The sequence below is a fragment of the Bombina bombina genome, chromosome 7 (genome assembly GCF_027579735.1).
Source record: "Bombina bombina isolate aBomBom1 chromosome 7, aBomBom1.pri, whole genome shotgun sequence".
In the NCBI taxonomy this organism is placed as follows: Eukaryota; Metazoa; Chordata; class Amphibia; order Anura; family Bombinatoridae; genus Bombina; species Bombina bombina.
The window spans coordinates 590,651,150-590,676,305 of NC_069505.1; the positions used below are offsets into that span (position 1 = coordinate 590,651,150).

General features: G+C 39.0%; 1 protein-coding gene across 1 annotated transcript in view; it reads left to right on the forward strand.

Annotated features, from left to right (window-relative positions):
* Positions 1 to 25,156, forward strand: part of MSH5 (mutS homolog 5) — an 819,710-nt gene that overhangs the window by 508,154 nt on the left and 286,400 nt on the right. Inside the window, exon 10 of the mRNA XM_053689613.1 lies at positions 20,897 to 21,006. Coding sequence (XP_053545588.1) covers positions 20,897 to 21,006 — 110 coding nt within the window. The remainder of the gene's footprint in view (positions 1 to 20,896; positions 21,007 to 25,156) is intronic.

Consider the following 25,156-nt stretch of genomic DNA (forward strand, 5'->3'; position numbering starts at 1 on the left):
TTGGGACTATTGATCTCCTGTAACCAGCACCACTCTCTTAGCTGGATGTGGTAAATGTATCATCTATCAACTGTGAATATTATATCATAACCTTATATTTTAGTTCTTACAAAAGTAATACTGTCTTCTATTGTGTTTCTATATGATTTTTTGTATAATTTTTTGATCATAAGGAAACCGTTATTCACAACATATGTGTCTCTGAATACGTGAAATCTGTATTTTAAACAGCAGAATTCCAATATTGGTTTTAATTGTATAACCACATATAACAACATTGACTCCCTCTTACTTGCGCTGTAAATACCTTGTTTTAGGTTTACCTTATAAAGGTAAAACTCTGTTCGGACCTGGTCTGGATGAAATAATTTCTGAAAATATGAGTGGAAAGGAATATTTCCTACCTCAGGACAAGAAAAATAGACCTAAAGGGTGTCAGAATTCTAGTTTTCGCTCCTTTCGAAACTGTAAAGGACAGTTTTTCTACTCAAATCTCTTTGTGGTTCCCAAAAAGGATAGTGAAAATTAAATGTGTATATGTGCGCTACGAAAGCTACCAAATGTAGAGAATATTCGTCCACTAATACAGGCAAAAAATATAAAATTAAGGATACAATTAGATGTAGCGATAAAGGGATACGATATTTAATTCAATGTTCATGTGGAAAACAGTACTTAGGAGAAACCTCTAGAACCCTACGCACAAGAATAAGAGAACACCTAAATCTAATTTAAAAAGACCAAGAAACTCTCTTATATGAGCATTTTAGGGTGAAACATCATAATAACATCAAAGATTTAAAATACTCTGGCATACGTAAAATCAAAAAACCATGGCGTGGAGGGAACTTCAACCAACTTTTATTGAGGAAAGAGGCAGAATTAATCTATGAAATGAAGACCTTATATCCACAAGGTTTAAATTCTGAATTAGACCTTAACCCTTTCATTTTGGACTAATTTAAGATGATTATTAAATCTTCTTTATAAACAGTAATAAACATAAATACATAATTCTTATATATGAATGTAGGTATTAATGTCGATATCGATTTAACTCCAATCATGGTGTATCATTTTTTACGTTTCACTACAATCAGATATAAAATATATCTCTATAAAATATCAAATGTTTCTCAAAAACATTTTGGCCCTATATATTTCCCAAACTATAATATTTCTCAGTATTTTGTTAAGTACAGCAACATACTGTACTTCTATAAAATACAAAATGTTTCTCGATAAATCTTTTCTGGTTCCATATATTGTCTCCAATTTCTTTTTTATATATGCTGAAATCACATATAAACGTTCCCACAATCCATCCTAACATAACTGTAGTATATTTTTATTATTTTTATTATTTTGTTATAGTATATATAATATATGTATTAATACTTAAGATTCAGATGCCGTTGGTATCTTGAACTCTATAAATTCTTTAGACTTTTGCAATACAATTTCTTATGAATGAATATATTAAACATCATGAGATTCCACCTTTACTAATATCCACCTTAAGAACAAACCCCGGATATGAAGGCAAATTGGCTAACCAATAACCTGTAAGACATATGTTTATAAGGACACTGAAAATAGTCTTCAACCATCTTGATAAAGCCGTGTACAACGGCAAAACACGTTGATGGTACTATTACTGATTGCTGACATCAAAGTTGTTCAATATACACAATGGATTGAGACGGATTAAAGGAGGGACTCTTTCCCCCAAAAATAACCTCACAAACTCTGCGCAGAGTAACCGCCACGGAACTACTTACTATAGTAGTATATGCAGACAACTACGTCACCAACCCGGAAGTACCAACTGAACGGAGCTACAGAGACACCTGTGCCTGGCTGAGTGTACGGCAAGTTTCCACAAATGGAGTAAGGTAGGCACCAAGAGGTGTATTAGCCCGTTGTAGTGTGGCACTTTGTTGGAATAAATATCCAAGACTTATCTGTAAGAAAAACACTAAGTGATTGGGTAATTGGACATTTATTTGAAAAGTTCTATATGACAAGCCAGCAAAAATTGAAGGGACATTATGCACTCATTTTTTCTTTGCATAAATGTTTTGTAGATGATCTATTTATATAGCCCATAAGGTGTTTTTTTTTTTTTTTTTTTTTAAAAAAGTATAGTTTTGCTTATTTTTAAATAACATTGCTCTGATTTTCAAACTCTAACCAAGCCCCAAAGTTTTATGAGAATATTGTCAGCTACCTACTCCAGCTTGCTCCTGTTTGTGTAAAGGGTCTTTTCATATGCAAAAGAAGGGGGGTGTCTTATTTCCCACTTGCAGTGGGCTTTCCAGCTACCTTTTCAACAGAGCTAAACTGAGAGCTTCTAAGTAAGTTTTTAAACGTTTTTTTACTGGATTTTTATATCAGTATCTGTGCATCTTATTCTTTATAGTAGTGTCTATTACATGCAGTTATATGAAAATGAGTGTATACTGTCCCTTTGATGAAAGACTGTTTATGTTAACCTGCGGAAAAATCTCTATTATATTCAGAACAACAGAGGTTCACGTAATAAGAATGATATACAAAACTTTCAACAGAAAGACGTTCTTTCAAAGTGTTAATTAATAGCAACAAAGATACGCAACTTATGTGACATAAAGTGGTAACTAAATTTTTACACTTATAACAGTTTCTACACGGTGGATAATCGAAATCACAAGTTACATCTATAAGAAGCTTTGTGGGTTACGTCAAGTCGAGAGATATATGTTAATTATACAATCACCGTCGCCTTGTAAAGCCGTAAATAAGGGTGGTCATATAATATACAACCTGTTAACTTTTTATAAGCTATGAACCCTTGGTGTCTTATCATTTTTATTTTTTATATATATAAACTAAGAATTTTTATATTGAAAGTTTCTATAATGGAAGTAAAGAAGAGAGGAAAGAGTTCCTCTGGAACAAGAAGGAGAGGAATAAGGTGAAAGAAGACCTAGGGAAAAAAAAAAAGGGGGGGGGGGGAGGGCATCCACATATCCTTACCTTAGAAGGTCTAAATATCAGGTTACAAAGTAGAAAAGTTCAAATTGTATTGTTCCAGATTGACTTCATCATTTCGTGTGTTTCTAGCCTATACGTTTTAAGATAATGATATCTTTCTAAGTGTAAGAGGTCATTTACTGTCGTTTTCCATTCTGCTGCTGTGGGAATATTTTTAGATTTCCAGTATTTAGGGATCAATTTTTGGCAGCCGTGATCATTATCAACAGTAAAGGTTGTTTGCCCAGGCCAACTAGCTTGGGTAGGGATAGGAACAGGATAGCTCTCGGGTCAGGGGTGATCTGAGTTGAGACAATTTCAGAAATATTTGTAAAAATATCCCTCCCAAATTCGTCCAAGGCGGGACAAGTCCACCAAATGTGGAGCAAAGAGCCCTCTTCACCACAGCCCCTCCAGCAGGTGCTGCTCAGTGCGGGGAAAATTCTGTGTAAGCGTGATGGGGTTAAGTACCACCTGCACGAGAGTTTTAAGTGTACTTCTTGTGTAACTGATGAAATTGATGATTGTTTCGTCAATTTAAAAGCTTTCAACCAGGATTCCTCATCTAGATCATGACCAAGCTCTCTACCCCAAGAATATGTATATGAGGGGAGACTTGAGCTGTTTGGGTTATTTAACATTTTATAGAGTTTAGAGATGAGATGGGTTGGGGGAGTGGCTTGTATGCATAACTTTTCAAATGTTGTTGTTTCCCTGCCCAGATCTCTTTTATGTTTATTGTATGAGATGAAGTGAAGCAACTGGTGATAATGAAACCATGAGGAGAAAATCTCCCTGTGAGTTTCCAACAGTTCAGATTGAGTTTTAAATTTGCCGTTTTCAGTGGCATATTGTATAGAGCCTATGTTAAGGCTATAAGGATGTTGTAGTGTGGAGCCTAGTCGGTAGTAAGGGAGTTCTACATTCTCTATAAGTGGGGTTAGTGGGGCGAATCTAGAAGAGACATGTGTTGTGGATATTATAATTTGATCCCAATCCAAGAGAATACCTGTTGTGAGGTGATACGAATGTAATGTTTTAGGTCTTCTTTGAGGCATGGTCCAGGCTAGTGTGGCTACGTTATTTAGTCTAAAAATTTGCCTATCAATTTGAATCCAGGCTTTATCGTCTGAATTATGTGCCTATTCAACTATATGTTGTAATGTTATAGCTTGTTTATATGCTCGTAAGTTAGGTACTCCGAGGCCCCCCCATCTCTAGGGAGGTACATGGTTTTTTTTTGGTATTCTAGCTCTGGAACCAGCCCAGATATATTGTTCAAAAACTTTCTGTAAATGGAATATGTAGTCATCAGGTAGTGAGATAGGGAGGGTCTGAAGCAGGTACAGGAGTCTAGGGAGGACATTCATCTTTAAAACTCCGATTCTTCCTAGCCATGATAGCTGCTTATTTTTCCAAATCGATAAGTCTCTTATTATTTCGTTATTTTAGTGTTGAATAATTAAACTTGAATAAATCCTGTGTGGAGGGAGTCAGGAAAATCCCTAAGTATTTGAGCTTTTTTTGTGCAATGGGGATGTTATATTTGTCTTTTAAATACTGTATAACCTTCGGGTTCTCATTTATATTTAATATCTCCGATTTAGTAATATTTAGCTGAAAGTTTGATATTCTGCCGTAGCGATCAAGCTCGGCAAGGAGCTCTGGTATAGAAGTTTCAGCGTCCGTTAACGAAAACAGCGCATCATCGGCGTAAAATGCCTGTTTATACTCAGCGGTACCTATTGTTAACCCCCTAACACCTGGATTGTTTCTGATTTTTTGGGCCAGTACTTCCATAGCAATGGCAAAGAGTAAAGGGGATAGTAGACAACCTTGTCTGGTGCCATTGTGTATATTGAAGGGATCTGAGAGGGTGCCATTGATTCGTATTCGGGCGTTTGGGTTTGAGTATAGAGCAAGAGACATGTTTAAAAAGGAAACCGGGATACCCATTTCCTCCATTGCCCTGCGCAGAAAAGACCACCTGACTCAAAAGCCTTTTCGGCATCAGTTGCAAAAAGAACTAAATGGGTGTTTGTAACTTTAGCATGATTTATTAAATTTAAGATTTTGATGGTGTTATCTCGGGCTTCCCGCCCGGGGATAAATCCCACTTGATCTTTTGAAATTAAATTTGGAAGGTATTTATTTGTTTTTCAATATTGGGAATTCATTTCTACAGTTATTTCTACAGTTATTTTCGGATATTGAGGCATGATGACAAAGACTGTCCTAAATATATGCTAAATTATAAAGAATTACTTCTCCTGGTTACGGAAGTGGGGATAATTTAGAAGTGGTTTGTTAGGAAATTCTTTGTGTATCTGGATCTTCAAATCCCAATTTTTTTTTTCCCTTGCCTTTCTCCACTCGATTTACCCACTTCTTTACAATATATAAGAGACAGCACCATTCAGCACACACAACGCTGTGTAACCTGTTGACTTTCTATTTGGGGTCTGTTTTTTCATAGCAGTCCATTTGTGAGCATTTAAAGTTATCATGGAAAGTGTAAAACCTTTTTCCCTAAGAGCAATAACTGATTTGGACAGATCAAGGCCCACCTTGGATGAGCTATTCTCCTGTAAATCTAGGAGAGTGACTATCACAGATGTCTTCTCTAAGTTAGAGGATCTCCTTATCAAGGAACACAAGATCTGGTGGGATATTAATCTCATGGAAAAATATTTAAGTTTGGACATGATTCCCAGGGGCTTGAGGATCGTCAAATTCCCCACCTTTATGATCACTGACAAGGTCTTCATAGAAAGATGGAACTCTATATTAACGGATTGCTCAATCAGGCTTATGAATATGCTTATAACATATAAGAAGGAGCAATTGGATCATATACGAGGTGAAATTACCACACTTCAGGAAGATCTAAATCAATTCTTGACACATAAAGATTATAATAAGTTTGATGATATCCTCCAGGGGACTGTCACTTCTGTTAAAGAGGACATTGATGCTCTAAAATGTAAAAAATTTGATAGGGATCTGTTGGACTATAAGAATAATTTGGTGTATCTTTGGTCTAGTTACAAGAAAAAATCTAGGAGATTTAATAAGAAAAATCAAAAATCACGTGCTAAACAGGTTTCCTTTTCAGATACAGATGCATCCTCAACAGAAGATGATACTTCAAAATCTACCTTATTCCCTGAGGCACGAGACCAACAACAAAGCAGATACAATGATCCAGGTAATGGTAACATTGTAATTGATAATACAAATAGACAGGAGATTACTCAAACACATATTGCAGACACCTCAGACAGATCTGGTCAGGAGTTTATTAGTACCATTAGACCTACCTTTGATTTAGTTCTAGATGATAGAGAAGGGACTGATATTTCAACAGGATTAGATCATTCAAGCCAAGTTGTCTCCATACAATCTACTACACAGGTTTTTCCCAAGGAACAGAGAACAAAAGGCATAGGTCTAGAAAAAGAAAGAGAAGGGGCAAGCGTATCAACGCAGAAAGACAGAAAATACCCAGTGAGAGTGAACCGTCAGAAAAACAAGTACAAAGTCACACAGTAATTAATGTCTCTTCATATGAGTTAACAGATGAACAAAAACAAGTTCTCCAGCTAGGTTTAGGCTTTGTACCTGCTGAAGACTTTAATCTCTTTGATACAATTATAGATGTCAATAGATTCATACGTAAATTGACATTAAAAAAGTTTTTCGCACAGCAAAACTTGTTGCCCTCTAATACTTCTCACCATGTATCTAACTCTGGTCCTTTGGAAATTTCTCCAATAGATGTATCATTCGATGAAGTACATGACTACATGTCCCTTTTGGAATTGGAATTAGAGTCCAGCAAAGTGAATTTGGGAGTTATAAGTACACATGTAGGTTTCAGACCACCTTCAGTCTTCTATCCCACTAAACATAGGGGTAATGTTTTGGAGTTTTTCCATAAGAAGATAGAAGCGGATCTGAATAACCTACATGATAGTTTGAATACCTCTTCGAGGTTTCAAAACTTGTCTTTATTACAAAAGAAAGCTCTCAAGTCCCTGCAGGCGAATTCCAACATTGTTATTAAACAAGCGGACAAGGGTGGGAATGTGGTAGTGCTTAACAGAGGTGATTATATTGAGGAGGCTTATCGCCAGCTCAATGATACTAATGTCTACATGAAATTGGGAAAAAATCCTACCTTTGAATACCAGAGACTTGTGTACGACATATTGGATGATGGGAGAGAAGCGGGATTTTTTGATAGTGACACACAAGATTATCTTTATGTAAAAGATCCTATTGTCCCAATTTTTCACCACCTTCCAAAAGTGCACAAGTCTCTGGAATCTATTAAGGGTAGGCCCATTGTTTCGGGCATTGGCTCTCTCTTGGAGAGATTATCAGCCTGGATAGACAGCATCCTTCAGCCCTTAGTCCAACTTATCCCAAGCTTTCTAAAAGATACCAAACATCTCTTGAATCTCTTGGATAAGGAAGTCTGGTCTCAGGATTACATATGGCTAACTGTGGATGTAGTGGGGCTGTACTCAGCCATTCCACACAGTTTAGGTTTACAATCCGTAAGATTTTTCCTAGACAGATTTAGTAATTATTCAACAGATTTCAAGAACTATGTAATGGATGTGATAGAGTTTTTACTCAATCACAATTATTTTCTGTTTGAAAATGAGTTTTTTTCTCCAGAAACGTGGAACAGCTATGGGGGCGAAATTCGCCCCCTCCTATGCCAACCTGTTTATGGGTTGGTGGGAGCTGTTCCACGTTTATGGACAGGAAAACTCTTTTCGTCAATGTATCAGATTTTACAGGCGTTACATTGACGACCTGCTCTTTATCTGGGAAGGTACATTACAGGAAGTAGATGAGTTTGTTGCATCCCTCAATGTTAACAGATGCGGTTTAAGTTTCACATATACATGTGACTGTGCCAAGATTCCCTATCTTGATTTAACATTGATAGGTGATGTTTGTAGCAATACCGTCTCTACTGAACTGTACTCCAAACCCATCAAGTCCAATGCTTTGCTGCATGCAAAGAGCTTGCACCCCAAAAGCACTGGATTTGGTATGATAAAGGGTGAAATGATCAGGTTAAAACGTAACTGTTCTAATAATGAAACTTTTTTGTCAGAAAGTACCATGTTAACACAGAAATTTCTTGAACGTGGGTACACAATGCCAGTGATAGATAAAGCTCTAACACAGGTACAAGCTTTGGATAGGTCCTCTCTACTAAGGGACAGATTCAAATCTAGGCCAAATAGTCAAGCTAAACAAGAAGAAAAGATTATCTTCAGTACTAGGTACAGTAGACAATATGATCAGATAATCAAGATTATTAAACAGAACTTGCCTATGCTTATGGGAGACGCTTCTTTAAACCCTATTATTAAAAGGGGTTTTCGCTTCGTCTCAAGACGCAATCAAACTTTGGGAAATTGTTTGTCACCCAGCATGATCCGTACTCAGACTAAGCAAGGCAACTGGCTGGCGACCCATGGTCACTTCAAATGTGGGAAAACCAACTGTAAAGCCTGTGGTCATGCTGAGGTCTCTAAACAATTCCAATCTTGCGTCACCCAAAGAATTTACAATTTGGAACATTTTTCAAATTGTAGGAACAAATATGTTGTTTATTTAGTCAGATGTCACTCATGTAATCTTCAATATGTGGGTATGACTACAAGGGAAGCCCGTGAAAGGATCAGAGAACATCTTAATGATATCTCTAATATCTCTCCATGTTCAGCACTGGAAGAGCACTTTATAGTCAAACATGACTGTAAAGTGAACACATTCAAGTGGCTTGTGATAGAACAAATTCGTCGCCCCCAAAGGGGGGGAAATCTGGATGAGATCCTCTCCAAGAGAGAAGCGTTTTGGATTTTTGTTCTGAGAACAAGAGTACCATTCGGCTTCAATATTGATTCAGACATTATAAATGTCTGGAAATAGGAACTTAAATCCACCCTGGTAGTACAGATTTATCACAATACAATGTTAGAGCTGGGCTTATGGAACCACTCAACAGAGTGGATATCCTGGTAGGAAGAATTAAGAGGTACCCACGTTATCTGGACCCTTAGTACTCAGTTTATCCAGGCGCTATGGACACCATAGGAGATAATTCAGTGTCTGTAAGTGACTTACTTTATTATCACACTTTCTCTTCGGGGAGGGTTGGTGATTAGAGTGGGGTTCGCTATAATAGGGGTCATTAGGGGCACATACGTATTAAAACCTCTATATAAGCTCAATACTATAATGCATATAATATATGTTCCTGACCAATCACTGCTGAAAAACACTTGCTATGAGAATCTATGGCTTTTTGCAGTTCTCTCAATGTGGTATAAAACCTAGGATTTAGTGATCAAGTTTTTTGATTAAGAAGAGCTTTTATTTGGCAAAGGGACGATGGTTCAAGTGACAACTTTTACAGTTTAAAATGTCCTTAAATTTATGTGACAAAATATGTTAATAGTCCAGGAAACCTTTTCCCCAGTCAAATTCTATTTCTATTTTTATTCTTTTTTTCTTCTTTTCTCTTCTTTTGAGCACACTATTATAGGTTTACACGTTGAGAGTCTGCAATCAACATAACAAAAATTAAATAAAATTTAAATAAAAATTAAATAAAAGTAAAATTAATTAATATTGATTAAATATAACATTTGATTAATTAAATTAAATTTTACATGTCTGAGCGATGTTTTTAGCAGGCACGTCTGTACATACATTTTTCAGCAGCCATTATTATTATTATTGTTGTATTGCGTATTATTATTATTATTCTCTGTTGCACATAAGCTTTTATTGATGATAATCTGTTTGTTTACAACATGCATTTTCTGTTACATGCATTTTTCCAGGGGTTAAATTTCAAGAGGGTGTTCTCTCAACCTTAATTAACTGATTGTTCTGTGCACCAATCAACCAATCAGCAATACCCTTAGGGTATATACATGCTTAGCAGAGTATAATGTACAGGTCACAGATGAAGGCGTGAGCCGAAACGCGTCTGACCACTTAGTCTACATGTAGTTTTTATGTCCTATTATTTTACTTTCTATGCTTGCTCACAATAAAGGTGCATTGGATTTCAAATTTCGCTTGAGACCCGCTTTCTTTGTATACACTCAAGGTATTTATTTAGCCTGTTGGCAAGAATCTTAGCTAATAATTTCATGTCAGTATTTATGAGTGAGATTGGTCTAAAGTTCTCTGGGCATGTGGGTGGTTTCCCTGGCTTGAGGATAACTGTGATGTGGGCTTCTAGTAATGTTCTAGATAGTATGGGGTTGTCTCTTAAATTATTAAAGCGATTAAGAAGGTGAGGGGAAAGGATGTTTTTAAATGTTTTATAATATTTGGAAGAAAAGCCGTCAGGTCCAGGGCTTTTACCTGAAGGAGTGTTTTTGATGGCCTCATGTAGCTCCTCTAATGAAATGGGGGATTCTAGATGTTTCTTTGCTTCTTTATTTAGAGTAGGGAGTTTGAGATCTTGGAAGTAGCTGTCTGTGTCAGTCGGGATGTCTGAGTTGTTGATACCATAAAGTGAGCTAAAGTAATCCCGGAAGATGGAAGCTATGATTTTACTGTCGTGAGTGAGTTGTCCGTCCTTTGTTTTTAAGGAGTGAATGTATGCTGACAGCTGTTTTCTGCAAAGTTGTCTTGCTAATATTTTTCCGGGTTTGTTGCCACCCTAATAATACTGCTTGAGATATAAGGCATTGCGTTGGTGTACCTCAACTAGGAAGTGTTTAAGATCTTTTCTTGCCCCTATCAGTGCTTGTGTGATGGATACATCATTAGGATTCAGTTTTTTTTTTGAGGGAGTCGATTTTAGCTAAAAGGTTGGTGTGGAGTTCCCTAGATTGTTTAGAGATTCTGGCTTTGTGCTTAATAAATAATCCTCTTATTACAGATTTATGAGCTTCCCATTCTACAAAGGGAGTCGAGGCAGTGTTAGTGTTAGCTAAGAAATATTCTGATAGATTTTTCCCTACGTCTTCTAGAATCAGTGGATTCTCCAGTAGAGCGTCATCTAGCCTCCATGTTTTAGTCGTGATTGGGAGACCCGACCAAGTAATTCAACAAGTGACCGGGACATGGTCTGACCAAGTAATATTTCCTATTCTGCATTGGTCTATGAGGGTGAGGCCATTAGTATCTGTGAATATATAGTCTATCCTCGTGTAGCAATTATGGGGAGAGGAGTAGAAGTTGTAATCTTTTGTGTTAGGGTGCATAATTCTCCAAGTATCCTGGAGTGTGAGTTTGCTCAGGGAGTTTTTCACTGATCGAAGTACTAATTTGGGTACACTGGACAAACCCCTAGAAGCATCTACCGTAGGATCAAATGAAATATTAAAATCCCCTGCCAGGAATATTACTCCTTTGGCATGATATAGTAGCAAGTTTGAGATTTTCTTAAAGAAACTGTTCTGATTTTGGTTAGGGGCATAGACATTTAATAAAGTAATTTGTTGCCCGATAAGGGAACCTAAAAGTAGTACATATCGGCCTTCTGGGTCTTTAATGTTTTGTGTTACTTGTATTGGTAAGGTTTTATGAATCAGGATTCCCACCCCGTTTTTCTTATTTGGGCTCGATGTGAAGCAAGTTGTAGTGTAGTGTTGAGGGGACCATTGAGGTTCCTTACCTTTCTTGAAATGCGTCTCCTGGATCATCAGGATTTGACTGCCGACTTTATTCAATTCTCTAAGAACTAAAGACCTCTTGCCTGGGCTATTAAGGCCTTTTACATTTATTGAAGTCATCTGGAAGGAATGGTCTTTAAACCTAGTGCATTTAGAAGGCATATTTCTTTGCAATGTGGTGGGATGGGGGAAGGAGAGAAAAAAAAAAAGAGGGAAAAGGAGAGAAAAGAAGGAGCTTATAGAGCAATCAAAAGAAAGATAAAAAACTGTCTTATAGTTGTAAGCAGCGATTTTCATTAAGCTTTCTGTTTGTGATGAAGTCTCACAAAGTTGGTTACTTAGTAACAGGTAACCTAAAACAGGGGGAAGTATCTCCATAACCGGCTCATTGAAATATAACTATAGAAATCTTACACTACTCAGGGACATGAGAGGGTAAAGGGTGTTGAGGGGGATCGGGGAGGGGAGCATATTGGTCTTGCAAGGTTCATGGTGGGGAGGATCGGTGAGAAAGAGATGTTAAAGGATTGCTTTTAAGCTAAAGTGTGGTGAGCAGGGCTTTCTAGAATAGTGAAATTTGAGTTTTTAGGTGCTGTCTCTATAGAGAGTGAGATATTTAAACACTTCTTCTTTTACGGTAAATTACTTCTGGATACCTAAACTGTTGATTCAGTAGAGTTTAATTTAGTCCCAAGGGGACATGTTAATCAGTGTAAGAAGCGTTACCTTTAGTTCTAGTTATTTATGTCCTCTTAGACAGGGGGATTGTCATGGGATGTCCAATTTATTAAATAACATGTTACCCTTTTAATACAACATTATCAACAACAATAACAAGTGAAAGAGATAAACACATAACTCATGCGTACCACCGTTAGTTAAGCAAGGAGGTTGTTGTAGTGTTGGGGTGGTCTTCTCAGCATCACTCTAACAATGAGTGGCCTAGTAATGAAACAAACCTAAACAACACATCAAACAGTATAATTGATAAACAAGACAATAAAAGCACTAAACCGTAGTAATTGTAAAGAATTGTAAAAGGATACGGGAACAGTGAATTCAAGTTCCTTTGTTAGATGAACGTGGATGATCTACGTTAGAGGTTCTTATAAGAGATAGTCTCACTGTCCAGTATATCGTACAGTTGCTGCAAACCTACATATATTAAAAAGGAGAAAAAAAAGAAATAAAGGTAGTAAGCATGAGTCCTCTTGTGGAAAAGGTTAAACAAGAGTCCGTGGATGTTGGTTTCAAGTTGTATTATCAGTGCTATTTGACCCATCTCTGTTTATCAGGCCATCTCTAGTTCTGGGTGGGAGACGCTGTCATCCGAAGTGCATGGCAGGGAGAGCTCTTTAAAGAATAGGTTAGGATCCGAGTCTGGTATAAAGATTGCCGTTTTGTTGTTGTTTGTGGCTATAAGGGAGACTGGGAATCCCCACCCATAGTGAACTTTGTGAGTCTTCAGGGTAGAGGTGATGTGGGATAGCTCTCTCCTCTTTTGCAGGGTTGTTGGGGATAGGTCTGAGAATAGTTGAATTTCTTCGCCCACATGCATAATGGGGCTCCTCTCTCTAGCATAGCGTAGAAGCTCATCTTTATCTTTGTATCTTAGAAACTTAACAATTATATCTCTCGGAGGGGCTTTGGCAGGGGGTTTTGGTCTTATAGCTCTGTGAGCTCTCTCTATTTGAATATCCTCTGCTGAGGGGTTGTTTTTGATGACTCGGAACAGGGCCTGAAGGTATCCCTCTATGGCTGGTGGGAAAACAGTTTCTTAGACCCCTCTTATTCGGAGGTTGTTCCGACGGCATCGGTTCTCCAGATCCTCCAGTTTTTCAGACAAAGTCTGAATCTTGCTGTCATGTTCTAGGATGCTCGTGGAATTATTTTGAGTCTCTGTTTGCAGGGCACTTTGTTTTGTCTCTAGGGAAGTAACTCTTTTATCAATAGCCCCCAGATCCTTTCTCAGGTCTCCAAAGAGGGTTCTCATCTCGTGTAGGACAACATTAATATCATCCTTAGATGACAGATGAGTTATGTCGTTTTTTGTAAGGGCTGATCTCAGAGTCCCCCTTTCGTGAGGAAGTAGACATTTGTGATGATGTGTCTAAAGTGGGTTCTGAATGAATAAGAGTCTGCTGTTCCTTAGGTTTTAGGTATTGGTTTAGGGTCTTTGAGGATGGAATCTTATCTCCTTTGTTTTGCCTTTTGCAAGGCATTACCTATTAGGTATATATTAGCGTGCCAAAGCAGGATTAAGCCACAACAAATGGGCTAAAGTGCAAAAGAGAAAAGAAGAAGAACAATTCTTTCTTTTATATTATTAAAACCTTGCAGATTTGCAGTGAGTAGTGCTGCTGTATGCGTTTATGTGCCACACTTGAATCCTCTCTATCACTGCCCTTTGTTAGTCATGGCCGCTGCTCCCGCCTAATGGGATTATCGTCTGTTGTCAGAAACCGGTTAGACCGTCCCTAAAATGCGCTTAGGGCCTTAACACCGGAGTTGGAGTGTTTTATGTGGAGGAGAATGCTGCAACTAATTAACCCCCCTGTGTGTCTATGGTCCCGTTGTCAGCCTATGGGTTTTTTGGATGCGAGGAGGTAAAAAACTTGTTACCTGATCTGGGTCAGCTTTTTGAAGCGGCTGTGTGCACGGGAGTATGGAGGCTGCAATCTCTCAATTGTGTTCCACTATCTTCACTCCGCAACACCAGCTGATGTAAGGGAGCCTTTTCTCACACACAGTAATATCTCCGTTATTGAGCGGCTGAACGGAGATGTAATGGAGCTTTTGTAGTGAGGAACTTCCTCTATGGCGTTGTGCAGCTCCTGCGGTTTCTGTTTCCGATGCCGCAATGGGCCTCAGGGCGATCTCCGGTATTTATAGTTGTTTTACGGCCCCGGTACCACTCAAACATAAGCAGCAAGCATTTATTAATGATTTGCAGGGTAAGGGGAATTGAGAAATGGGTTCATGTCCCTGTAATTTGCTATAAGCCGTTACAATTCTTTACAAGCTAGCAGCCATCTTCCAGCGTGGCTAGACTCCGCCCCCCTAATAGAAGTTTTAAATAGAATGTGTTTAAACATATGACCGGTCATATTTAACATTCTGTCCTTTTTTGGAGCCAGTGTGTGTATGAAATAATTTGTGTAAAGCATATATATCACACCATAGAATTGTGTATATTATACTATAATTTTTAGAATTGTGTATATCACACTATTTTTAAGGGTAGAATTGTATTTTTTAATATACAAAAGGTTTTTAATATACAAAAGGTTGTTTTAGAAACAAGTACATAGTAACTTTGTAAAGCAATAAACATCCAAAAATGTTTTACTTTTATTTGATTCAAATACAGTGCTTTATTAATATTGCAATAACACAATTTGATCTAACTAAGTATTTCCTTAAACTATAGCACTAATAACCCCGTAGCTTTCGTAGCGCACATATACACATTTAATTTTCACCAACCTTTATATATTACAATTCTGTTTTTTGGGAGCAGATAAGTATATGTGCAGGGGGATATTTGCGCACCATTTAACATTTCTGTATTTTCCCAAAAAAGAGGGAACTTTCCATCCCACCCTAGACCTAAAGTGCCTCAACAAATTCCTAAGGGTTCCGTCCTTCAAGATGGAAACTATTCGTTCCATCCTTCCCTTGGTTCTGGAAGGTCAGTTCATGATGATCATAGATCTGAAGGACACGTATCTTCATGTTCCTATTCACAGGGATCATCACCAGTTTCTAAGGTTTGCCTTTCTGGACAAGCATTTCCAGTTTGTTGCAGTTCCATTTGGTCTTGCCTCGGCTCCCAGAATATTCACAAAGGTTCTGGGGGCTCTTTTGGCGGTGGTCAGATCCCAAGGAATTGCTGTGGTGCCTTACCTAGACGACATCTTGGTTCAGGAGTCATCTTTTCATCTAGCAAAATCTCATACAGAGATGTTGTTGTCTTTTCTATGTTCCCACGGATTGGAGAATTAATCTGGAAAAAAATTCCCTTGTTCCAGCTACAAGAGTGTGTTTCTTAGGGACAATCATAGATTACCTATCCATAAAAATTTCCCTGATGGATGTCAGGAAATCTAAACTTCTTTGAGCCTTTCTCTCCTGTCTGCTATTCATCCATCAGTGGCTCAATGCATTGAGGTGATTGGACATCATTCCTTTTGCTCGGTTCTACCTGAGACCTCTGCAGCTATGCAAGCTTAGTCAGTGGAACAGAGACCATTCAGATCTCTCGCAGAGGATTGATCTGGATCCCCTAACAAGAGACTCTCGTGGTGGATTTCACAGGAACTTCTGGGTTGGGGCACTTGCTTCCTGAGACCTTCCTAGGTGATTGTGACTACGGACGCCAGCCTGGCTGGGGAGCTGTTTGGGGTTTTCTAAAAGCTCAGGGCCTGTGGCCTTGGGAAGAGTCTTCTCTGCCCATAAACATCTTGGAGTTGAAAGCGATCTTCAATGCCTTGACAGCTTGGCCTCAATTATCTTTAGTCTGGTTTATCAGATTCCAGTCGGACAATATCACCTCAGTGGCTTACATCAACCACCAGGGAGGAACTCGGAGTTCCTTGGCCATTAAGGAGGTGACTCGTATTCTGCAGTGGGCGGAAGGTCACGATTGTCTCCTATTCGCCATCCACATTTCAGGAGTGGACAATTAGGAGGCGGATTTTCTGAGCATACAAACTTTTCATCCCGGGGAGTGGGCTCTCCATCCAGAAGTGTTCTCAAGGATAACCCTCAGGTGGGGGATTCCGGAGTTGGATCTGATGGTGTCTCATCAAAACGCCAAGCTTCCAAAGTACGGATGAAGATCAAGAGATCCTCAGGCCGCTCTGATAGATACTCTGGCAGTTCCTTGGAATTTCGGTCTAGCATACCTGTTTCCTCCATTTGCTCTCCTTCCGCGAGTCATTGCTCGTATCAAACAGGAGAGAGCGTCTGTGATTCTAATAGCTCCTGCCTGGCCTCACAGTATCTAGTTCATGGATCTAGTGAAGATGTCATCTCTTCCACCTTGGAGATTACCTCTGAGGAAGGACCTTCTAATTCAGGGTCCTTTTCTCCATCCAAATCTAGATTCTCTGAAGCTGACTGCTTGGAGATTGAACGCCTAGTCCTGTCTAGATGTATTTTTTTCTGAAGCGATCATTGATACTATGCTTCAGGCTCGTAAACCTGTTACTCGCAGGATTTACCACAAGGTATGGCGTAAATACCTTTTTTGGTGCGAATCTAAGGGTTTCTCCTGGAGCCGAGTGAGGATTCCCTAAATCTTTTCTTCAGGATGTCCGGAAGAAAGGTTTGTCATCTGAAGGGTCAGATTTCTGCACTACCTATTCTTTTGCACAAACGTCTGACAGATTTACCAGATGTTCAAACTTTTGTTCAGGCCCTGGTCAAAATCAGGCCTGTGTTTAAACCTTTGCTTCTCCTTGGAGCCTTAACCTAGTTTTTCAGCAGGCTCCGTTTGAGCCGATGCATGTTGTTGATATAAAGTTGTTATCTTGGAAGGTTTTGTTTCTCCTTGCTATTTCTTCTGCTCGCAGAGTTTCTGAGCTTTCAGCTCTGCAGTGTGATTCCCCGTACCTTATTTTCCATGCAGATAAGGTGGTCCTTCATACTAAATTGGGGTTTCTCCCTAAAGTGGTGTTAGATCAATACATTAATCAGGAAATTGTTGTTCCTTCTTTTTGTCCTAATCCTTCCTCTCATAAGGAACGTCTGTTGCATAACCTGGTTGTTGTGCGTGCTCAAAAATTTTACCTTCAAGCTACTTAAGATTTTTGGCAATCTTCTGCCCTGTTTGTTGTTTTCTCTGGAAAGCATAAGGGTCAGAAGACCACTTCTACTGCTATTTCCCTCTGGTTAAGAAGTATAATTCCTTTTTTTCTGATGAGACAGCTGGACAGCAGCCTGTCTGTCTGTTCATTCCACTAGGGCTGTCTCATCATCTTGGGCTTTCAAAAATGAAGCCTCTGTGGAACAGATTTGCAAGGCGGCAACATGGTCCTCTTTGCATACTTTTTCAAAATTTTACAAATTTGATACTTTTGCCTCGGCTGAGGCCTCTTTTGGGAGAAAGGTTCTTCAAGCGGTGGTGCCTTCGGTTTAGGTCCTCCTGCCTTGTTCTCCCTCCCTTTTCATTCTGTGTCCTCTAGCTTGGGTATTGGTTCCCACTAGTAATTGAAATGATGTCTTGGACTCTCCATGCCATAGGAAAGAAAACAAAATTCATGCTTACCTGATAAATTTCTTTCTTTCCGGGCATGGAGCTTTGCTGGGGTCCTCCTGCTGGCCAGGAGTTGAATATCCCACTAGTAATTGGAATGACGTTGTGGACTCTCCATGCCCGGAAAGAAAGAAATGTATTTTGTTTTTAAATAGATTAGAGAACATTTTTGAAAGTCATGTCCCTAAATAAGGATGGAGGTAGTAAAAGAATATTCAATGATGAGTTAGCGTTATTATCTGCAGTGATATTGCAACTGCTGACTATTTCAGTTAATTTACTAGGTTAATCTTGAGCTTGAAGAATATTTCAAGTTACCCCGGACTTCCATGACAATATGGCCCCTATTTAACAAAGGTCTTGCAGACCTGATCCGACACTGCGGATTCTCTGCTTGTAAATCTGTTTGTAGTTTGTAAGCCAAATATTTTGGTTCTGGCTTATGCCTGGAAATCTGACTTTGCCTTGGAACCTCTTATTTGCATTGTTGCCTGCGTGGGCTGATTCTGTACCTGATCCTTTGCATTTGTTTGCTGATTCTATACTGTTACTGCCAGTCAGGTTCTGATGTTGGCTATTCCTGGTGATTTCGATTTTTGCTCTTTTTGTATTGTGCTCATTATCCAGCTGTCATCTGCCTGTGCCAAGGCTTTATCCTACAGAAGCCAGGTATCCTGAGTCCAGCTCCTGCTCTTTGTGCCAAGTATCCTGCTACTGTCTCATCTGTCAAGTATCAAATTCCAGTTTGTATACCCAGCAGCTCCCGTGTCAGATGAGTATGTTGGCTTCTGAAGCTTCTGTACCAGATAAGTGACCTGCCTTCAATATTCTAGGTTCATAAAGCTTTGTAATTAACTAGTTGATTTCATTGTTCCTAAAACCGAGTATCTCTTGGCCCCTTTTGGCAATCAGAACTCTAAGCCAAAACCCTTCTCTGCTAATGAGCTCCATTTACCTGCTCACACCTAAGAAAGAAAATATGTCAGGGCCCAATGTCAGAGATCACAGAGGTGGCTTAATCTTGCAGAAAAAAATATGTCTTTTACATAGCCATCTGCAGCAGGATAATTGGCCATTCGGTATTACCTTAAAGAATTTGTACAATAAGATTTATTTCAAGTCTTCAGACTAGGTCCAAATTTGTCTATAAATACATCTATAACACCCACCCAAAAATGCAGATATACTCCAGTTCCTCTGTTGGATCTACTCGTAATCCTAAATCTGCTAATACTGCAATCAGCAAAAGCTGCCACATCTGAAATGATCAGGTGGTCTCAGAGTCTTCTATTGTGGGGGCTTCAGGTTATGTAATTTAATATTGTCCTTTAAAACCTCCTAACACTGTCCCAGATAACCAGAACTAGCTATCCTCAGTTAAAGAAAAATCTCCTCATAACAGTTTTCTTGACAAGCCCACCAAGGTTACTCACTATCCGTTCAAAGTACATCTACTTTGATTCTATCTGAAGTGCCCTTCTGCAAAAATCAGTTGTATTTCATTACCTGGACTAGTACCATCCAAGATTCCAAACCAAAATCTGCTGCTCCTGAGGTGATCTTGATATCTAAAGAAGCGGAATGATACAACTACCCCCCCATTAATCTCTGTCTTACACCTCCACTCCTCAGCCTACATATTCTCTGGAGACTGTGAAAAAAGACTTGCCTCCTGTAAAACAGCAATTTCATGCCTAGAATCTAGAGTCTGTCCATGTTCTAGGAAGTCATCCCTCTAAAAAAATCTTAAGATCTATTGAATAACTATACCAATGTATGAATCTTATCTCACATGAAAATCAATATTTCTAAGGGATAAGTGTGTTTTGATAACTGTAAGAACGTGAATAGTCTCAACAGATGTTCCAAAGTCCGATCTCCACTCGGAAGTGCTTTGCATACTCTGTATCTGCCTCACCTATTGCTCCTATCTGTCTATCTTAAACATATTCTGGATTCTACCATCCGGCTATACTAAAGCCTCAGATAGTACTGTGGTGAGGAAAGACCAAACCTTGTATGAGACTGCTACCACTTCCTGTCCTGATATTTAGTCTTTCTCTCTGTTTGTACCTCTATCTGCATTTTGGAAGCTTCCTGATTATTTCCCACATCTTGCCTTTGAACTTCCTCTCTGCTTTGTTGCTTGTGTGGACTGATTTGGTATCTGATCCCTTATTGGCTTTGCTTTTGTTTGTTGATTATGTATGTTACCTTCCGTCTAGTTTTAACCCTAGCTATTCCTGACAGTTCCGATGTGTACTATGTTCAAAATTCTGTGCTAAGCCATCATGAGGCAGAAGCCAAGTATTCTGCTTAAATATGGTGTTCCAAGTATCTTGCCTGAGTCTGGTGCTCTAAGTATTCTGCCTGAGTCTGGTGGCCTGTGTACCCAGCTCCTGTTGTCTGTGCCAGGTATCCATCTTCAATCTCATGTACCAAGTTTTCAGCAGCTCCAGTGCTAGAGGAGTGTCCTGCAAGCTGCAGCTCCTTTGCCAGATGAATGTTCTACCTTCTGCAACTCCTGTGCCAGACAAGTGCCCTGCCTACCATAGTGTCTGCTAATAAACCTTTGTTGTTAACTTGTGCGTTTCAGTCTGCCTAAAGGGAAACTGGTATCCTTTGACACCATTCAGTCTAGTCTAAGCCAGAACCAACATCTGCTAAGCGGCTCCATTTTCTTGACCTGACACAGAGTGTGATGCATACAAGATCACATCATTCCCGAGCATTGTGTAACTCACATAAAATATGTTGCATGAATAACTGAAAGAATGCTAAATCTGTTAGATCTTTTATTCGGTTGTCAATAAAGTTTATTATCATATTATGAAGTAGACATATGAGTACATTTCTGTAATAAGGTTCTAATATGCTTTGTTTTGTTATTTTCAGCACTAGATTATAAGTGTATGTAACATATACCAACTAACAATGTGTCCCTCTCATGTCATAGAAAAGCGTAGACTACATGGGCTGTCAGATTTTCTTACTGATGTTGCCCGGCAAGAGCTGGAGAGCTTGGACCATGAAATACCATCTTGCTGCGTAATCTATATCCCTCTGGTAAGAGAGAAAGGAAAGCATAGCACATGCAGGAAACTTGGGCAATGGCAATGTGATGTCAGATAAAAAGAAATTGGACAGAGCAACGTTCATGGATAGGAAAACGTGATCATGTGAGAGGAGATTAGGAGATGGAAATGAGAAAGTAAAAATTAAAAATTACCTGACTGCCTCTTTAAACATAGAAACAGAAAATGGTTAGTAGAGAGATAAGGGGATAAAAATAGACAATTAAACAGGCAGAGAAAAATAAAGGAATGTAAGAGATTATGGTTTGATATAACAGAACAAACATAAAATATGATGGAGAATATAGCATTTAATAATGATTAAATGGAAAGAGGGTGAAGAGGATAACTTGGGAAAGGAAAAACTTGGGGAAGGAGAGGGTGTTACATGAAGAGCAGGTAAAGGAAATAAAATAAAAGTTGAAGAGATTTGGCAGTAGGAGAGAATGAGAGGAGTACCCATGAGGTAGTTTATACGATTAAGTTCATAAGTGTTATGCAGGGCTTACTAATTCAAGCTGGCTTTGGAAAATATGCAAATTGTGTGGTTTCCCATGAACGTTTTAATACTATTTATTGTTTGTGTCTGTATATATATATATATATATCTTTCTAATGACACGGTGAGTCCACGGATCATCATTAATTACTGTTGGGAATATCACTCCTGGCCAGCAGGAGGCAAAGAACAACACAGCAAAGCTGTTAAGTATCACTTCCCTTCCCACAAACCCCAGTCATTCTTTTTGCCTCTAGTACAAGGAAGAGGTGAAGTAATGTGGTGTCCTGACTAAGATTCTTCTATCAAGATTTTTTTTTATTTTGAAGTCTGGGCAAGATTGCTCTGATCTTCCATCACAATTTGGGTCTAGCTGTACTCCCCGTTAGTCTCTTCAGCAGGGCTGTGGTGAATTTAAAGCAGTTAGGAACTTGTAAAGTGGGCTTTGCTGCGTTTTCCTAACATGTTGTTGCCCTGGTATGGAAAGCCTGAGTAAGTTTACTCTTTCTTTCTACACAGGTCTCTGTGAGGAGCGGCATCCTCTCAAAGTCAACTGACTGCCAGACGGCTAGAACGCAGGTAAGTGCCTTTTCTCCAACATTGGTGTGTCCGGTCCACGGCGTCATCCTTACTTGTGGGAATATCTCTTCCCCAACAGGAAATGGCAAAGAGTCCCAGCAAAGCTGGCCATATAGTCCCTCCTAGGCCCCGCCCACCCCAGTCATTCTCTTTGCCGTTGCACAGGCAACATCTCCACGGAGATGGTTAAGAGTTTTTGGTGTTTAAATGTAGTTTTTTATTCTTCTATCAAGTGTTTGTTATTTTAAAATAGTGCTGGTATGTACTATTTACTCTGAAACAGAAAAAGATGAAGATTTCTGTTTGTGAGAGGAAGATGATTTTAGCAGACAGTAACTAAAATCGATTGCTGTTTCCACATAGGACTGTTGAGATGAAGTAACTTCAGTTGGGGGAAACAGTTAGCAGACTTTTCTGCTTAAGGTATGACTAGCCATATTTCTAACAAGACTGTGTAATGCTGGAAGGCTGTCATTTTTCCCCTCATGGGGATAGGTAAGCCATTTTCTTAGTCTCAAACAGAATAAAGGGCTTATTATGGGCTATAAAACTGGTAGACACTTTTATGGGCTAAATCGATTGCTTTATTTGGGCATTTTATACATGTTTATGCTGATATTTCACATTTATAAGCTTGGGGAACGTTTTTTAACGGCAGGCACTATGTTAGACACCTTTTCCAGTCAGGGAGGGCCTTCCCAGTTGTAGGCTGAGCCTCATTTTCGCGCCATTACTGCGCAGTTGTTTTTGAGAGCAAGACATGCAGATGCATGTGTGAGGACCTGAAAATAGCTGGAAAAGTTTCTAGAAGGCGTCATTTGGTATCGTATTCCCCTCTGGGCTTGGTTAGGTCTCAGCAAAAGCTGTAGCTGGGACTGTATAGGGGTTAAATTTGTAAACGGCTCCGGTTCCGTTATTTTAAGGGTTAAAGCTCTGAAAATTGGTGTGCAATACTCTTAATGCTTTAAGACACTGTGGTGAAATTTTGGTAATTTTTGAACAATTCCTTCATAGTTTTTCACATATTCAGTAATAAAGTGTTTCTGTTTAAAATTTAAAGAGACAGTAACGGTTTTGTTTTAAAATGGTTTTCTTCTGTTAAGTGTGATCAGTCCACGGGTCATGATTACTTCTGGGATATTACTCCTCCCCAACAGGAAGTGCAAGAGGATTCACCCAGCAGAGCTGCATATAGCTCCTCCCCTCTACGTCACTCCCAGTCATTCTCTTGCACCCAACGACTAGATAGGATGTGTGAGAGGACTATGGTGATTATACTTAGTTTTATATCTTCAATCAAAAGTTTGTTATTTTAAAATAGCACCGGAGTGTGTTATTACCTCTCTGGCAGAGTTTGAAGAAGAATCTACCAGAGTTTTGCTATGATTTTAGCCGGAGTAGTTAAGATCATATTGCTGTTCTCGGCCATCTGAGGAGTGAGGTAAACTTCAGATCAGGGGACAGCGGGCAGATGAATCTGCATAGAGGTATGTAGCAGTTTTTATTTTCTGACAATGGAATTGATGAGAAAATCCTGCCATACCGATATAATGTCATGTATGTATACTTTACACTTCAGTATTCTGGGGAATGGTACTTCACTAGAATTACACTGTAAGAAATACATAAAGCTGTTTAATAACTAGAGATTATGTTTAACGTTTTTGCTGGAATGTAAAATCGTTTTCATTTGCTGAGGTACTGTGTGAATAAATGTTTGGGCACTATTTTTCCACTTGGCAGTTGCTTAATCTGTTTTTCTGACAGTTTCTGTTCTCCCTCACTGCTGTGTGTGAGGGGGAGGGGCCGTTTTTTGGCGCTTTTACTATGCATCAAATATTTCAGTCAGCAACTCATTGTATTCCCTGCATGATCCGGTTCATCTCTACAGAGCTCAGGGGTCTTCAAAACTTATTTTGAGGGAGGTAATTTCTCTCAGCAGAGCTGTGAGAATTATAGTTTGACTGAGATAAAAAACGTTTATTCTGTAATTTGTTTCCTGCTTTCAGAATTTGTTATCTTTGCTAATGGGATTAAACCTTTGCTAAAGTTGTGTTGTTTACAAGGATTGAGGCTATAACTGTTTCAATTTATTAATTTTCAACTGTCATAGATCTTCTGTGCTTCTTAAAGGCACAGTACGTTTTAATATTATTCTAATTGATTTGTATTTCCAAGTTGCAAGTTTATTTGCTAGTGTGTTAAACATGTCTGATTCAGAGGATGATACCTGTGTCATTTGTTGCAATGCCAAAGTGGAGCCCAATAGAAATTTATGTACTAACTGTATTGATGCTACTTTAAATAAAAGTCAATCTGTACAAATTGAACAAATTTCACCAAACAACGAGGGGAGAGTTATGCCGACTAACTCGCCTCACGTGTCAGTACCTACATCTCCCGCTCAGAGGGAGGTGCGTGATATTGTAGCGCCGAGTACATCTGGGCGGCCATTACAAATCACATTACAGGATATGGCTACTGTTATGACTGAGGTTTTGGCTAAATTACCAGAACTAAGAGGTAAGCGTGATCACTCTGGGGTGAGAACAGAGTGCGCTGATAATATTAGGGCCATGTCAGACACTGCGTCACAGGTGGCAGAACATGAGGACGGAGAACTTCATTCTGTGGGTGACGGTTCTGATCCAAACAGACTGGATTCAGATATTTCAAATTTTAAATTTAAACTGGAAAACCTCCGTGTATTACTAGGGGAGGTGTTAGCGGCTCTGAATGAATACCAGAGAAAATGTGTAGGTTGGATAAATATTTTGCGGTACCGACGAGTACTGAGGTTTTTCCTATACCTAATAGACTTACTGAAATTGTTACTAAGGAGTGGGATAGACCCGGTGTGCCGTTCTCACCCCCTCCGATATTTAGAAAAATGTTTCCAATAGACGCCACCACAAGGGACTTATGGCAAACGGTCCCTAAGGTGGAGGGAGCAGTTTCTACCTTAGCTAAGCGTACCACTATCCCGGTGGAGGATAGCTGTGCTTTTTCAGATCCAATGGATAAAAAATTAGAGGGTTACCTTAAGAAAATGTTTGTTCAACAA